The 15,821-nt window shown below is 38.2% G+C and overlaps 1 protein-coding gene across 3 annotated transcripts in view; it reads left to right on the top strand.

Annotated features, from left to right (window-relative positions):
- Nucleotides 1–15,821, top strand: part of Tusc3 (tumor suppressor candidate 3) — a 136,700-nt gene that overhangs the window by 105,374 nt on the left and 15,505 nt on the right. For all 3 annotated transcript variants that reach the window (XM_031339562.1, XM_031339564.1, XM_031339563.1), the window contains one exon: nt 14,576–14,639. In XM_031339562.1, the coding sequence (XP_031195422.1) occupies nt 14,576–14,639 (64 nt within the window). The remainder of the gene's footprint in view (nt 1–14,575; nt 14,640–15,821) is intronic.

Genomic DNA, 15,821 nt, shown 5'->3' on the forward strand with positions numbered 1-15,821 from the left:
AAGAAAAACAACATCAACCAACCAGACCCCCCAGAGCTCCCAGGGACTAAACCACTAACTAAAGAGTACACATGGAAGGACCCATGGCTCCAGCTGCATATATAGCAGAGGATGGCCTTATCTGGCATCAATAGGAGGGGAGGCTTTTGGTCCTGTGAAGGCTTGATGCCCCAGCGTAGGGGGATGCTAGTGTGGTGAGGTGGGAGTGGATGGGTGAGTGGAGGAACATCCTCACAGAAGCAGAAGTGGGGGTGGGATGGGGGCTGGCAGAGCGGAAACCAGGAAGGAGGACAAAATTTGAAATATAAACAAAAAAAGTAATCGATTTTAAAAAAAAAGAAAGAAAGAAATCTCTGCTAAGAGCAACCTTGATTCTTATTGGTTGTTTTCAGTCAGAAACAATTAACCCCTCTACCACTCCTAAAACCGAGGATAGCTCTTCCAAGCAGGTATCCCAGAGGCCCTGCCACCCTTATTTGACCAGAACCTCGGTTGGATCATAAACTGCTGGGGCTCCTGCATGTAGATTCCCCCAAGTGACTGCTGTATGTAGTTATGTAGCTGGCTCTTAGAGCAGAGAGTGCCTTCTAAACTAGGAGAACTTAGGGTTGCAGAAGAAACAGCAGGGGATAAAGGAGAGATAGAACTTTAAAGTCTGTAATGGTAGGGAAAGAAAATGAAAGGAAACTAGACCTTCAGTAACCTTTTTTCTTAACTAAATGGGAATTTCTTCAAATGTGATGTACTTTGGGTTACAATTGAGTTACAGCATTTGAGTTTTCCATGTTCTTCCTAGTGTATGTGCATTTTATTAATGATGCTGAAAATGATAGTTTGGAGCAGCTCTGGATTCAGACATTTGTTCATTCAGCTGTCCCATCAACAGCAGTTTAACAAATGCAAGCTGTGTGCCATGTTCAAGGCTTTCACTTTTGCCAAATGACCTACTTGGAGAAGTGCGTGAGGCAGTGGGTAGTGCAGTTGAAAGCTATTGTATTTAAAGCAGCAAAGAATTTAAATTCACATTGTATAAATTATATTTTTCTTCCAAAGTTGATCACAACCTGGGCATAACTTTCATACAGACATCAATGTGACATAAAATCAGCTGTGACTAAAATAGAGATTTAGTAGTGCAAGCAGTAAGTATAGAATTTTACAAACAACAAATTCTCTATTGTGAGACAAATTGGAGAATCTTTGCCCAAGAGGTAAAATGTGTTTTGGCCTTAAAATCCAGATTAAACATAGGGAAACAACTAGAATATAGGTCACTCCATGATGACACTCAGTAAGAATATTAAGAAACTTTGCAGAGGTAAAATGAGAATTGCATGTCAGGAGGAGACAATTAGATCTGGATATAAGTGTCATAAACTGTAGATTGCCAAGCCCAGTTCTTAAAGGACAGATTATCTGCCTTCCATACAGGAGTAGGGATCCTATGGATACACACTGTTTTTTGATTATGAAAATGTGCTGTTTCACAGTCACTTTTCTCTCCCTCACTGAAGCATAGTTGGTCATTCTCAGGTATTGAGTAGATTATCTGTTAGTTTATTGACTCATTAATTAAGAGGTGTTTGTCCTGGATTCTCAAGGTCTGTGGGTGGAGGTATTTTATTTTCAGGGACTTTTAAGCAGTTGACTGATGAACATGGTCACCTGGGAACTTTTTGAGTTAGGAGCAGAGCAGTTGAAGAATACATACTAAAAAGCCCGTTTTCCAAGCAGAATACTGAGCCCTGGAATAGAATCAGTTGCCTTGACAAGCTTACTCTCACTTCAGATTGACAAATAAGAGTCAGATGACTTCATGATTGATTAGATGTAGAGTGTTCAAAATTGAAATTTAAGTCACTTCTGTCATTTCTGACAGAAGTGCTAAGTCTGACCAAGATTCTTTGACTTCTGCCTTTGGTCTCCATCGTCTGTCCTACTGCTGTAGCTGAGACTTCAAGTGCTATATTGAGTAAGTGTGGAGAAAGTGGAAAACCTAATCTTAGTGGAATTGCTCTGGTTTTCTCTCTATTTAAGATGATTTTGGGGCTGTGAGTTGCTTCTAGAATGTTAAAGTGTGTCCCTTGTATTCATACTTTCTCCAGGACTGTATACAATAAAGGAGTATTGAATTTGGAAATTTCTATTTCTGCATGGAATGAGATGATGTGTCTTTTGCTTTTCAGTCTGCTTATATGGGAGATGCCATTGATTGATTTACATCAATCAATATGTCTTGCTGTCTCAGGGATGAGCTCTGCTTAATCATAGTGGATGACCATTTTTACTTGTTGTATTTGGTTTACAAATATTTCATAGAGGAATTTTTATATATTTTCATGAGGGAAATTGGTGTGAAATTCTCTTTGTTGGGTCTCTGTATGGGTAAGGTATCATTTGTCTGACTGTGATCTCATAAGAAGAGTTGAGCAGTGTCCCTTCTGTTTCTAGCTTATGTGACTATTTGAGGAGTATCAGTGTTACCTTTTTGAAAATCTAGTAGAATTATGCACTACAACCATCTGGCCATGTCATGTCAATATGAAAATTTTTAATCACTACTTTGTTTTCACTAGGGATTATATGTCTGCTAAAATTGATCATCTAATCTAGATTTAAGTTTTATAGATAGTATGTATCAAGAAAATGATCCATTTCTTTTCGGTTTTTAAACCTGCTGGCCTGCATGTTTGTAAGGTGTGTTCTTAGGGATCTGTGAATTTCTTTGGTGTCTGTTGTTGTGTTGCCGTCTTCAGCTCTAATTTTGGTAATTTGGATCTTCTCTGCCTTTAGTCAATCCTCTGACGTCTAATGTTTACCAATATAATGACCTTCTTATTATTCTGTAAACATATATCTGTCCTAAGGCTTTCCTCCAAATGTTACTGCATTTGCCTTGCATGTGCTTCCTTCCTTCCAAATGTCTCTGTTAAAACCTGCTCAGAAACCAAGTGCATGCTCCATACTGTGTATATGGACCTTCTTTAAACTTAAACTGTGTCTTCTCCTCACCCTGAGCACTTCGTCATTCAACATTGCTCATTTATTCATCATAATGCACTTTCCAAAAGTCACAGGCAGTTGAGCTTACATTGTTTCCAAAGACACATTGCAGTGTTTCATCGTCTCAGTTTTGTCCATCTTTCCCAGGACAAGCAACAAAGTGCAGCCCCAGTGTATGGCAAGTGCTTTGTAATATATCTGCCGTATGATAGACGGTCATTTGTACGGTAAAGAAAACTACCATTTTCAACAAAGGTTACTCTATTTCATATGTTTTTATAAAATGCATTTTTTCATATATTTTTATTTAAAAATTCTCTCATACAATGAAATTTCATCTTATCCATTCCCTTCTGTCACTTGCTTCCTATCCTACTTAACTCCTTTCCTACCCAATGTCAGTCCTTTCCCTCAAACAGAAGACAAGGAAACATTAAATATCAAAACAGATAAACTAAAAACAAAACAAGAAAAATTAAATAAGACAAAACAAAACTAAAACTGTACCTAAAACCAAAACAAAACCATGGTGTCTTTTGTGTGTTCACCAAGTACTTGTGGTTATGGGACTTGCCCCGGAAGGGAGTGTGGTCGATGTATACTGTGACACTCCTTTGGGAAAACTGATATTCCCTTTCTTAACATACCAGTTTCAAGGAGCTTCTTGATTAGGCGTGTCACTTTGTATCTACTTTACTAACTTAGTGTTGGCGTTTTATCTGGTTTTAACCCATTTAATGCTGTTGCATATAGAGGATGCCGTGTCATTGGAGCCATCCAGCATATCTAGCTCTTCAGGTGTTCTGATCCCTCTTCTGCAGAGAGCCTCAATAGAAGGGCTGTGATAATAACATCCCAGTTAGGACCAAATGTCCCAAAGTATCTCACTCTTTGTACATTGTCCTGTCGTAGACCTCTTTGTTAATTAACATTTACTGCAAGAAGAAGCTCATCTGCTCTGTAAGTATAGCAGTATGTTAACAAGAGCCATTTTATTGTGGGGGTCTTTAACAGAATAAAGGTATGAGATTTTCCCCAAGCGCAGTTCTCAGGTTATTGACCACATTAGCAGTGTTAGGTATAGGCTTCATCTCAGAGTGGGCCTTAAATCTAATCAGAAACCGGTGGCTTCCTACCATAACATCTGTGCACTGTTGCACATATCTCTTGCAGGCAGGTCTTCTTTTTGAGTCATGGGCTATGTAACTGGGTAATACAGATGATTGCCTCTCTTCTCTAGTAATACGCAAAGTATCCTCCAGCACCTTGAATACTCGCAATGGAGGAAGCTTCTGCTGAACAGTGGTTCAGTTTCTCTATGTTCAGTGATGTACCTAAGTGACCAACACTCTGAGCAGGAGCTTGCAGTGGTCCTCCAGCAGTCATAGGGACTAGAATTCAGTTTCTCTATGTTCAGTGATATACCTAAGTGACCAATGCAGGAGCTTGCAGTGGTCTTCCAGCACTCATAGGGACTAGAATTCAGTTTCTCTATGTTCAGTGATGTACCTAAGTGACCAACGCAGGAGCTTGCAGTGGTCCTCCAGCAGTCATAGGACTAGAAATCAGTTTCTCTATGTTCAGTGATGTACCTAAGTGACCAACACTCTGAGCAGGAGCTTGCAGTGGTCCTCCAGCACTCATAGGGACTAGAAATCTTTTATCCCTATTTTACAGGTGAGGAAACTGAATGCGGTATTAGTCATGGAGCATACCTATCCCATACTGCTTGGTGTAGAATCACAATTCTCTTAATAAGGACATGAGACTTTTCTTGAAGATGAATATTGTATTCACTGCTATGTTCGTGTAGAAGTAGAAATCTAAGTAATGAATTTTGATCCATCTAATAGTTACTATAAAAGATTTACTATTAAGAAATAACTTACCTTTCCACACAAGCATTATTCATTATTCACATGCTTCTTGTTATAGAGAGAGAACTACCCAAACACTGTGAGGGTGAATACTGAGAATATGGCAGCCATCTACATTTACAGGTACATAAGAAAGGGAGATAAAAGTTGAGGAATTTGGTTCAGTGATACATTTCTCGCTAGACAGTGGGTTCCCCTTGGATCAACCAGAAATTCCTGTAGTTGTTCATTTTCCATAATAAATATCAACTCCAAATTTAATTAATTATAGTTGCCATAAATACCTGATGTGATAAAGCTATAAAAGCATTTACATTATTAATTACATAATCACAGGACTTCACACCATTAGCTATTTAGTTAGGTGTTGAAATGCAAAGGGATATAAGAAGCTATTTTTATTTGTTTTGTGTTTAATTACATGAATAACAAAAGAAAAAATGTATGAAAGTATGGGGTCCATTTCAATTTTTCTTTTGTTACTGTAAGTATAGGAAAGTGTTGCCAACAATGTTTTTGTTCAAACTATTTGGAAGGTGACTCAAAGAGTGACCTTTCAACCTGTGCTTTGCACTTGAAACGTTCTTACTCTGATTATGCCTTCTTTCTCTTGTCTCTCATCTGTAGACAGAAGGCTTCATAGGGTTCTACCTCCTGTTTTGTTCAAAGGGGAGAAGCCATTCTTCAAAGATAGCTCATTTCTCCAGCTGTTCCCAGCACCTTCAGCCCAGGGAGCTTCATGTTCTCCCTAAGTTTTCTAGCCCTGCCTGTCTTTATTGACTGTCTCAGGGGAGGCAGGCTTCCGGCTATTTGAGCTTCACTCTGCTTAAAATCTCTCCAGTTCGGTTTCTTTGTTGTGGTTTTTCCATTTCTTTTACTCACAGTACATGTACAGCTAGTTTGATTCTGTAGTTCAGGTAAACTTCTAAGGAGCAATAGTGCTTTCCTTCCGTATTTAGGCCAGCACATTTATGTAGAGGGACCAGAATTAGACCTGGCCTGACCTGGGACAAGAGCTAAGCTGACACTGAAGTTCTTTAAGTCTTGTATGAAAAGCTCCTAGTCTACCTGTGGGTTCTCATCCATAGTAGGCTTGGTTACTGACTCACTGTCATTTTCACTCTTGTCTCTTAGACTACCTTGGAACATCTGAAAACTAAACATGACGACTGCATTTCTTAATGTTATTTGTTGATATTTGTGCTCAAAAGTTTTGTGTCAACCTGACACAAACTGGTGTCATCTGAGAGGAGAGAAATTCGGTTGGGAAAATAACTCCATAAGATTCAACTGTAGAAAGCATTTTGTAATGTAAGGCATTTTCTTAGTCAGTGATTGACAAGGGAGGGCCCAGCCCATTGTGGGACATGCTATCCTTGGGCAAATGGTCCTGGGTTGTATAAAAAGCAGGCTGAGCAAGCCTTCTAGCAGCACCCTTCCATGACATCTGCAGCAGCTCCTGCCTCTAGGGCCCTGCTCTGTTTGAGTTCCTTCCTGACTTCCTTCAATAATGAACGGTAAAATGGAAGTGTAAGCTCAATAAGCCCTTTCTTCCCACCTTGGTCATGGTGTTTCATCACAGCAGTAGAACCCCAATAGTACCTCTCTGGTTAGTGCCAGGGAGTTTCCTTCTGTTAATTTCATTTAATTTGTAGCTACTACTCTCTGTTAATCTTAAATTTCTTCATTTGCAATGACATTTCTTTCATTGTGTTAAAGGGCATACTAGTAAAGTGTTCCTTCTGAGTTTCTAAACTACATGATGATAATATCCTCGCTTTCCAGAAATCCTCCAACAAAGTGAAATGCAAATTCTGCCCCCACTGCCACCTACTTCTTAGCTTTGTGGATAAAAACCTATAGTTTTTTTGTTTTTTGTTTGTTTGTTTTTCTATTTTTAGATTTTTTGTTTTTTTAAGAAAGTCAGGTCTATTTAATGTACATATATTCAAGACTTCTTATTAGAAATACTTGCTTGCTGTGCAGTGGTGGTGCATGCCTTTAATCCCAGCACTTGGGAGGCAGAAGCAGGTGAGTTTCTGAGTTCGAGGCCAGCCTGGTCTACAGAGTGAGTTCCAAGACAGCCAGGGCTACACAGAGAAACCCTGTCTCAAAAAAACAAAAACAAAAAAACAACAACAACAAAAGAAATACTTGCTTAAGGTATGTGGCCAGGCTTTTTAGTCATCAAGTAGAGTGTCACAATTATGGAACCCTTTGGGAGTTATGCCTGAACCAGGGAAATGCTTACCATTTCACTGCGGGTCATGTAAGGGATTCAGCTAGGAAGACTAATAAAAAGTACCACTAAATTTTTAGGTAACAATAGATTCATGCTTATTACTAACCATTTGCAGCTACAGTGTACTTCTGGTGGCAAATAATTGAAGTTAATGATAGTTTTCATGAATAGTTTCTATCATTTTTAGTTTGAGCCAATTATTTAATGAAATGCATAGAAAGTTCAAGCACAAGATCTGAGCAACCGTTAGGGAAATCAAACAGTGAAAGTAGACAATACCTATTTGTTCCTCTTCTTTTAAACAAACCCAGAAGGACTTGACCTAGCTGTTTTATTATCTACAGCTCATCTGCTGTGCAGTGTAGCTGCCTATAAAAACTAATCCTGCCTAGAGAAGTTGATGTGATTCGAGGAATACAAAGAAGGCTCCAAGGATAGGACTGCAAGGGAGTAGGAGAAAAAGGAAGCCTTTCACCAGAACACCAGTGGGGGACTGCAGCTCACTTTACATCGTGACCTTGTGACCCAGGATGTGTCCTTGGTCCCGCCCACATGTGTGCCTTCTTCATACCAGTCCTCCTCTTCTGTCTCTCCTTTCACACTTGCTTAATGTGTTTCCATGCTTCTTTTCCAAAGGCTCAGTTTGTTCTGCCTTAGGCAGGAATACCACTAGGGTGTTCTCAGCTTCCTTTAAAGTTTTTAATAATGTGCAGTCTCTTGTCTGTCAGGTCTTTACAGAGCAAAAGTATCCTTTTTGACCTTTAGTAAATATTCTGAGAAACTGAAGAAAGAGTATTACTATTTCTTTTATTCTGTATAACTTGGCACACAAAAGAATTTCAGGACCAGAATGTCAAACTACATTTCTACTAGATGGTGATTGGGAATGCTGTCTTGAAGTGGAGTTTAGCAGATTGCATGCCCTAAATTGTTCTGGTAACACAAGTTAGTAAGGTGACACATAAACAACAGCCCCAGTTGGCTATATTTAGAAGTTCTCAGGAAGTAGAGATGAGATGGTTATGAAGAAAGGACCTTTATGAAAGGATAGCAATCTCCACAACACACCCCTACACCCCTGACAGTTCATCAAGGAATTGATGTGAGAGTGACGTGGTATGGAGATGGCTGTCTTGAAACCAAGGCAAGAGAGGTGCCCTTTACATGCAAATCCTACTGGTATCTTTATCTTGCTCTTTTCAGTCTCCAGCAAGTATGACTCCCACACAGGTCCATAGGTGAATTTGTTTGTTTATTTGACTTGGCAATCTGAGCAAATCCTGAGGCACATCATAAACATAATCAATCCTGTCATACAAAGAAAAACATCTTTCATTTTATATAGGCTGTGTGGTCAGCAATTCTGTGGTACTCTTAGAAGAAACTCTTGAGCAACCAAAATGGATTTCAAATACCTTTAAGATTAAATGCTAGAAGGCAATCTATTTTTCCATACCCATGTAACTGGAGCTGATATCTTGGACCTGTTGTCAGAGAAAATGTACAAGTATATTTTGTTACCTTTTTTATGTTCTGAAAAATTACCTTTTCTTTTTCATTCCTTCCTTCCCTTTTGCTTTTTTTTTAGGGGGAGGGGAGGGTTTATCATAATAATTTCTATACTGAGAAAGAGAGCTTGAAATCACATGCTAGGTAGCTGATATTCTTAGCTTTTGAGTCTAGATGTCAAGTCTAAGTTGCCCTTGTGTTGGGAGGTGGTAAATATAGGAATGCAACAGGTAAGGGAGTCAGTGGAGTACTTCCCATGATGCCTCCAAAGATGAAGAGAGAAATGACATGTCATGGTGTTACAAATTAGACAGTTTATGAAGAGGGTGGGAATGAATGCCAATAGTGTTTTTCTAGAGTTTGACCAGCTCTTGGCTCATTTTGCCAAGCTATTTTTAAAGAAAAGGAAGGAACAGGCCAAGCACAATAGTCCACACCTGCAATCCTAGCACCTGGGATGAAAACAGGAGGGTCAGGAGTTCAAGGCCACTGTCTCCTTTACACAGTTAAGCAATTCAAGGCTAGCTACCCTGGCACCTGTGAGGCCCTATCTCAAAGAGTCAAAAGGAAGAAGGGAGAGAAGGACTGAGCAAAGATATTCTGGGATTTTTGACCTTGAAATAAAAGAAACTATTGCTTGAGTAAAACCTAACTTTGTCTATTTCTATCCTTTGACTTTGACTTGGTTTTTTAGATACTGCAATCCAGATTAGCCCTAAGCTGTCTTCTGCATTAGCTCGAACACTAAGCTTATAGCCGTGTGCTACATGTCAGGCTTTGTTTTCCCTTGATGTGTTAGACGTCTTTAAACATAAAATACATGTATACAAGTGAAAAATAGTAAAAATCATATACCTAGAAACTGGTTTGAGCAGATTTATTTTTTCTAATAAAGAATTTAGGAAAGGAAGTAGAAGCTAGGATGTTACTTTTTTCTCACAGTGTCTTTGGCTCTTCTTCAAGAAGATATTCAACTTCATTCCAAAATCTGTTAAACTAAAGCAGATTTGATTGAGGCTCCTAAGACAGTAATTATCCATATCTTTTATCTGCACATGTGATATCAACTTGATAGAGAAGGCTTGAGTAAACTTAAAAGGATATTTCTTCATGGGGAAAACAATGTAACCAAGACACAATTGTCTGCTCTTACATGCCTAATAATATACATAAGCCAGTGGACAACAGTTTTTCCATTTGATCCTATGACTAAGAGGGAATAATTTCAAATTAAGAAAATAGTAGGGACTGGTGAGATGGCTCAGTGGTTAAGAGCACTGACTGCTCTTCTGAAGGTCCTGAGTTCAAATCCCAGCAACCACATGGTGGCTCACAACCACCCATAATGAGATCTGACACCTTCTTCTGGTGTGTCTGAAGACAGCTACAGTGTACCTACATATAATAATAAATAAATCTTAAAAAAAAAAGAAAAAAGAAAATAGTATAATCCCATATGTATTTTTATATTTTGCTTGGCAGACTTAAAGCAACTGAATTTTTATTCTGAGTAGGCTTTAAAAATAAACCCTGATAGTGTACATTTAGAGGATGATTTATATGAACTGTTCTTTTAATTTTATGTTACATGTTCTTTGAAGTATTCAGTACATTGACTAAGTGAACAACATTTGTATTATACTGCATTGCCAGAATTTCTATGTCTGGGAAATTATGTGCAATACCAAATATATTACACTTTTTTACAAAGATATTCAAAGTCATGACCTTTATAAACCTAAGTTAACTATACATTTCAGAATAAATTACAATTAGCTACTTTTATTTCTCTCTTCAACATGAGAAAAAACCTTGTGTTAGCTTTAAAAGAATCATGACTTAACATTCTTTCTTTTTAAGTTGAAAATGCATGCATCAGTTAAATAGTAATCTTTAGGGCCAGCTTAAATCCGTGCATGGTAGTTTAATCTGAATTGCAAGTGAAATGAAGCACATCTGCAGACAAAGGAAGTCAGGTGCGGTTTCTGGAGAGAGCTATAGAATTCGTATTCATCTTTCCTCTTTGTTTGCTGTGGGGTTTTTAGCGGGAGCCACTACTCTCACTGTTGGACTTTACTAACCATGTTCTTGGAGTTTAAATGTGTAATGTATATCAGTTACTCATTTAAAAATAACCAAGTTAATGCTAGTTAATTTAATCCTAAAATATATTGCTTCTGGTCTTAAAGTAATTTTGAAGAATAAAAACCATCGATGAAGATCAAGTGGTTGTAAAGGATTCTGAGTATCACCTTTTCATAATATCAGGCCAACCCTCTAATTTCACAAGAAAAATACAATGAATTGACTAATTGTAAGCACGTAAACCTGTTTATTTAGTGTTTACAAGATAGAAACTCCTTTAGTGGTGTCGGCTTGAGTATTTTTCTTTATATTCCAGGTGTGCAGTTTCTCTTATCTCCTGGAACAGCACCTTTATTTATCCAGTTGTTTGGCCTAAATTTGAAATCTTCCTTGCATTCTTTTCCCCTATTTCTCCTCTCTTCCTATTGCTACACAGAGACAGACACTATATTAATAACTCAATAGAGCATTCTTGTACTTAATTTTATGGAATCTATTAAGGAATATTCTGTTCTATTTCTTGAAGTTGAGATAATTGAGTTTAATGGACTTGTTTATGACAAAGTATACAGTTAGTTACAGATTCAGAACATTATGTGCTGTCACAGATGCTATACATCCATTATGGGCATTGATCACCTTAAGGCACAAACACATGTGCTTTGTTGTTGTTGTTTTGTTTGTTTGTTTGTTTGTTTCTCTTTATTTTTTTACTCTAGTTGTACATACAAATAACATGAAATACAAGCCTTCTGTACTGTGACTGGAAACAAGACAGTGCATTCCCTGGTTAGATGTTTCTCGCACACTTCTTGGAAAGCATTGAAGGATTCTGAGCAGGGTAATGCTAGGATCTGATGTGCTTTAAACAGGATTAACTTGGCTGACACATAGACTGGTAGGGTAGACTGACAAATAGACTGAGGCAAAGGGAAGGAAGGAAGGAGCCTTTGCAGTAATCTGGGGAAGAGGTGACTAGGTGACAGTTACTTGACTGACAGGGAATATTGGGCTCTATTCCGTAGGCACCTTTCCAGTTCCTCCTGTAAGTAGAGACAAACACTGAATTAGGAATGACATTAAAAGTGGAGCCTCTGGTATTTTCTGATGACTGGATACATGGGAGAGAGGAAAGGAAGGGAAAAAGGACACAGGACAATTTTAAGGTTTTAGCCCAAACAAATGAATAGATGAAGTTGCTGTTCCTTGAGATATGAAAAACCAAACATTCTAGAGCATAAAGGAAAGTCTATGGAAAGTTTGTGTTTAGTCCTTGTAAGTTTCGGCCTGCCAGGGGCTGCTGTCTACTCATGAAAGTGGTCTACGTCGGGATGTAGACCCAATGGTGGTCCATCAGTTGGAGTGCAAATGTGAGAGCCGTGCACTCAGATTTACTGTCTGAAGTGCTTGGGTTGGGTGAGAATGCCTTGGTACAGAAGAGATGTCTAAACTTACGGATCTCTAAGGACCCCAGAGTTTGGAGGTGGCTGAGCCCTGACAAGAAGGACTGCCATGAACCCTGAGGGAGAAGCTCCAGAGAAGTCACAGGAGAAGGTGAAACTGGGGAGCAGGTTAGAAAGGGATGAAGGGAAGCATGTTTGGGAAGTGCTTCCTTCTCCTGGTGTGTTGGAGGGTTTGTAGGTGGGAGCTCCTTAGTGACCTTTAGAAGCTTGATTTGAAAGGGTTCTGTAGCCTAGAACAAGCAGGAAAGTTGTTAACCATTCGCTGAAAAAAATGCCTGAATTACTCTCCATTTTATGTTTCTAAACTAGGCAGAGTGCCATGCAGTTGTTACATAAGCTTGAACATATTATCCTAAACTGATATATTCAGGTATTTTAGGCAGTTGCATAAATACTGACTTTAATTCCTTTGAGTTTCAGTGACACTTAGCTGAATGCCAAGTAAGGGCTATTTACAACAAACATCTTAATCTTTGTTGGTAACATGTAGAAAATTACTAGTTGTACAATGTGGAGCAAAGAATTAAATTCCTAAGTTCCATTTTATCATAGGGAGATGACAGGTAGCTATTTTATTTGCTAGGTAAAAGATTAAAATAGGAAATCCTACATTCTTACCACATATTTAGCAAATAATAGCATACTATAACAAAAGCCCAAGTTTTGAATCACAATGACCAAAGTTTAATTCCCAAAGTGTGTGAAACCTGGAGATTTCCTCGTCTCTCATCTATAAAACAGCTGTAATAAATCAATGTACTAATGTTATAGGGCTCTTAAAGTTTCTCTGCACACTTCATGTGGAATTCCTAAGTGCCTCAGACATCGTGAGTGGTCCATAAATAGTAGCTAATACTATACTATTGTGGATATAATTGTTATTATTATGATTAAATTAATAAAAGAATAAAACCATTTGCTATAACTTTAGCCAAACATGTCAACTATACTTTTTAGTATTTTATTTGCTTTGCTGTTTTTTTTTCTGTATAATAATTTCATCTCTTTCATGTGTTTGTGAGGATCTAAACTGTGGTTAGCAGTTAGATTATTTTGTCAAAGTTATACTGGTGTCTATATGAGAACATTAAATAGAATCAGAAATGAATATAAATGATAAGGCTTTAGCAGTAAGTATATGAAGGAGAAGATAAAGGGACTTTCCTGAGACTATGCTTAGATGCATCTGAGCATAGCAACACACCTACAGGTGAGGCTGTTGTGCTGTGAAGTACTTAGAATGAGACGGAGAAACAAAGATGATTTAGATCGGGATTTAATCTGTGTAATAGACATGCTAGCTCAGCATGAGCTCTTGAAGAGCATGTCTGTGACCTCTGTTTGAACCCTGGACCCCAAGCAAAGATGGGAGGAGGAAAGAGCTGACTCCATAGAGCTGGGCTCTGGCTTGCCCAGGTGTCGCTGACATCATACTCCACCCACAGCACATTGTGTGCACAACCAATACAGAGGACCAAAACCAACACTGACGACAAAGTACAGACCTTTCTTGAGTGACCTTCAGAAGCATCTAATTGAGCTCTTGATTTGATTGATGAGTTATTTTATAGCTTATCCAGGGATAGCACCAGGAAGGATTAACTGTTTCCTAGTTAAGCTTGCTCCTCCTTAGCACACACAGAACTCTGCTGTGTTTTTTGTCTCGAAATAAGATTGAACAAAATAAATTGTGTAACCTTTAGAACTCAAATGATATAATTATGTACTATATATGATATAAAAATTGAGGATTTGTATTTGTATTGCAAGATGCTATTTTTTCTTCAATGTGGAAAACATAGACAAGGACCATTAAACAACTCTCTAGGGAGAGTAACTATTTGGAGGCAAGAGCAGTAGCGGGTAGAGAGGACAGGGGAGGGCATTTGGGATGGTTTGTCAGAGCAGAGTACAGTGACATATATATAAGAAGGTCATAATGAAGTCTATTGTATATACTGACAGTAAGCTCACTGCAGAAACCACCAGCTTTCATAAGGGATTATAATAGAGTGCTTTAGGATTAGTGGCATGTGCCTTTTAAAGTTAACTTCTTATTCCAAATGTTGGTAATATGCTAAAGAATGACTGGATGTTCTGCTGCTCAGTTTTAAAACAGTAAACACTGAAGTTACTTATTTGATAGTTAACTTACGCTGTCTGATGTCTTCACAAGGAACTCTGGTAGAGCCATTGCTGTGTGTGCGTGATAAGTTTTTAATAAGTAAAGTTTATACATGTGAGATCATATCTAATGTATTCACGATTAACTACAATTATTTCAAAAGAATTATAAATAGGAACTGAATTGTAGATGAATATAAATTACATACCTGAAAAAACTGTGAAGCAATTATTGTCCCCCATTTGTGAGTTTTTATTTTCTTCCTATACAGAGCTACATTCATGGAAGCAGCCAGGCTCAGTTTGTGGCAGAGTCACACATCATTCTAGTACTGAGTATCCTTTAAAATACCGATGGACTGAAAAGGTAAAGAAGAGATTTGTGTTAATGAATCAGTTTTTTTTCTGGGAGTAAATTCAAGACAATTAAAGTATATTAACTTTTACACTAATTTTCTAATTCATATGTAATTATTTCATGTCGTACTGTATTTTCTCTTATGCTGAATCATTTGCAGATTTTAAATATCTTTTTTTCTACTGGCTATTTAATGTCAAAGTGTTGATTTTAGGCTGCATTGATTTTCTCTGCCTAGGTTGTATGCATGGTGTGAGTGGTGGTTGTGGGGGTGGGAGTATGTGTATTTATCTAATGGGAGCTTAATGACAGGATAAAATGTGCATCTGATATCAACCGTAGACAAGAGGATATTACTGTTCATCTATGTGCACTAGATGTAATACCACACATAACATAACGTGTAAGGTTTTGTTTTCCACTTGGAATTTCAAAATGGCCATGGTTTTCTCCAAGTGGCAAGTTTCTCAACGGTGAGGCATGCATAGTGAGAAGTGAGAAGCTAGTTGCAGATCTTCCATCATGCCATGTCAGGAATTTTCTGAGGTTTCATTTCCTGGGTCATTGACATCAAGCTGAGATTTACCATAGCCAGACCCTTCACAAGCAGTGTACAGTGGTCCATACAGGTTTAGCATACAACAATTAAAAGTCCCCATCCCCTTTATTCTCACAGTAGTTCGTTCTTTCATAGTTCTGTGTATTCCTGCTCCAGGGAGAACTGATAAGGGGGTTGGGCATTGTACATTAAATATTATTTTACACTTGTTAAAGCTCCTGAAAGTTTCAAAAAACAATTTTGAAATTTTTCTCTTTAAATTTTTCCCAATAATAGTGTACTGACATTTTTGTCTTACAATAATTGGTATGAGAATCTTCCTTTATGTAAAACATATCATTAGATGAGGTTGCTTTATACAAAGCATGGCTAAGTGCCCAACAGAAAGGAGAGTGAGTTTTGTGTCCTTGACTACAGATTTACACTCACTGTCACTATGCTGTTCTTCACCCTGCTATGGTTTGCTAACACAGGAAAGGGAGAGGGAAGCAGTGAGTTCTCTGCAGTGGTGGAGGGGGTGGGAAGGGGCAAGCAGCCTGAGAGTGTGACAGGTGAGGGGGGGTGAGAAGGGGCAAGCAGCCTGAGAGTGTGACAGGTGAGG

This window comes from Mastomys coucha, unplaced genomic scaffold (genome assembly GCF_008632895.1).
Source record: "Mastomys coucha isolate ucsf_1 unplaced genomic scaffold, UCSF_Mcou_1 pScaffold22, whole genome shotgun sequence".
Taxonomy (NCBI): domain Eukaryota; kingdom Metazoa; phylum Chordata; class Mammalia; order Rodentia; family Muridae; genus Mastomys; species Mastomys coucha.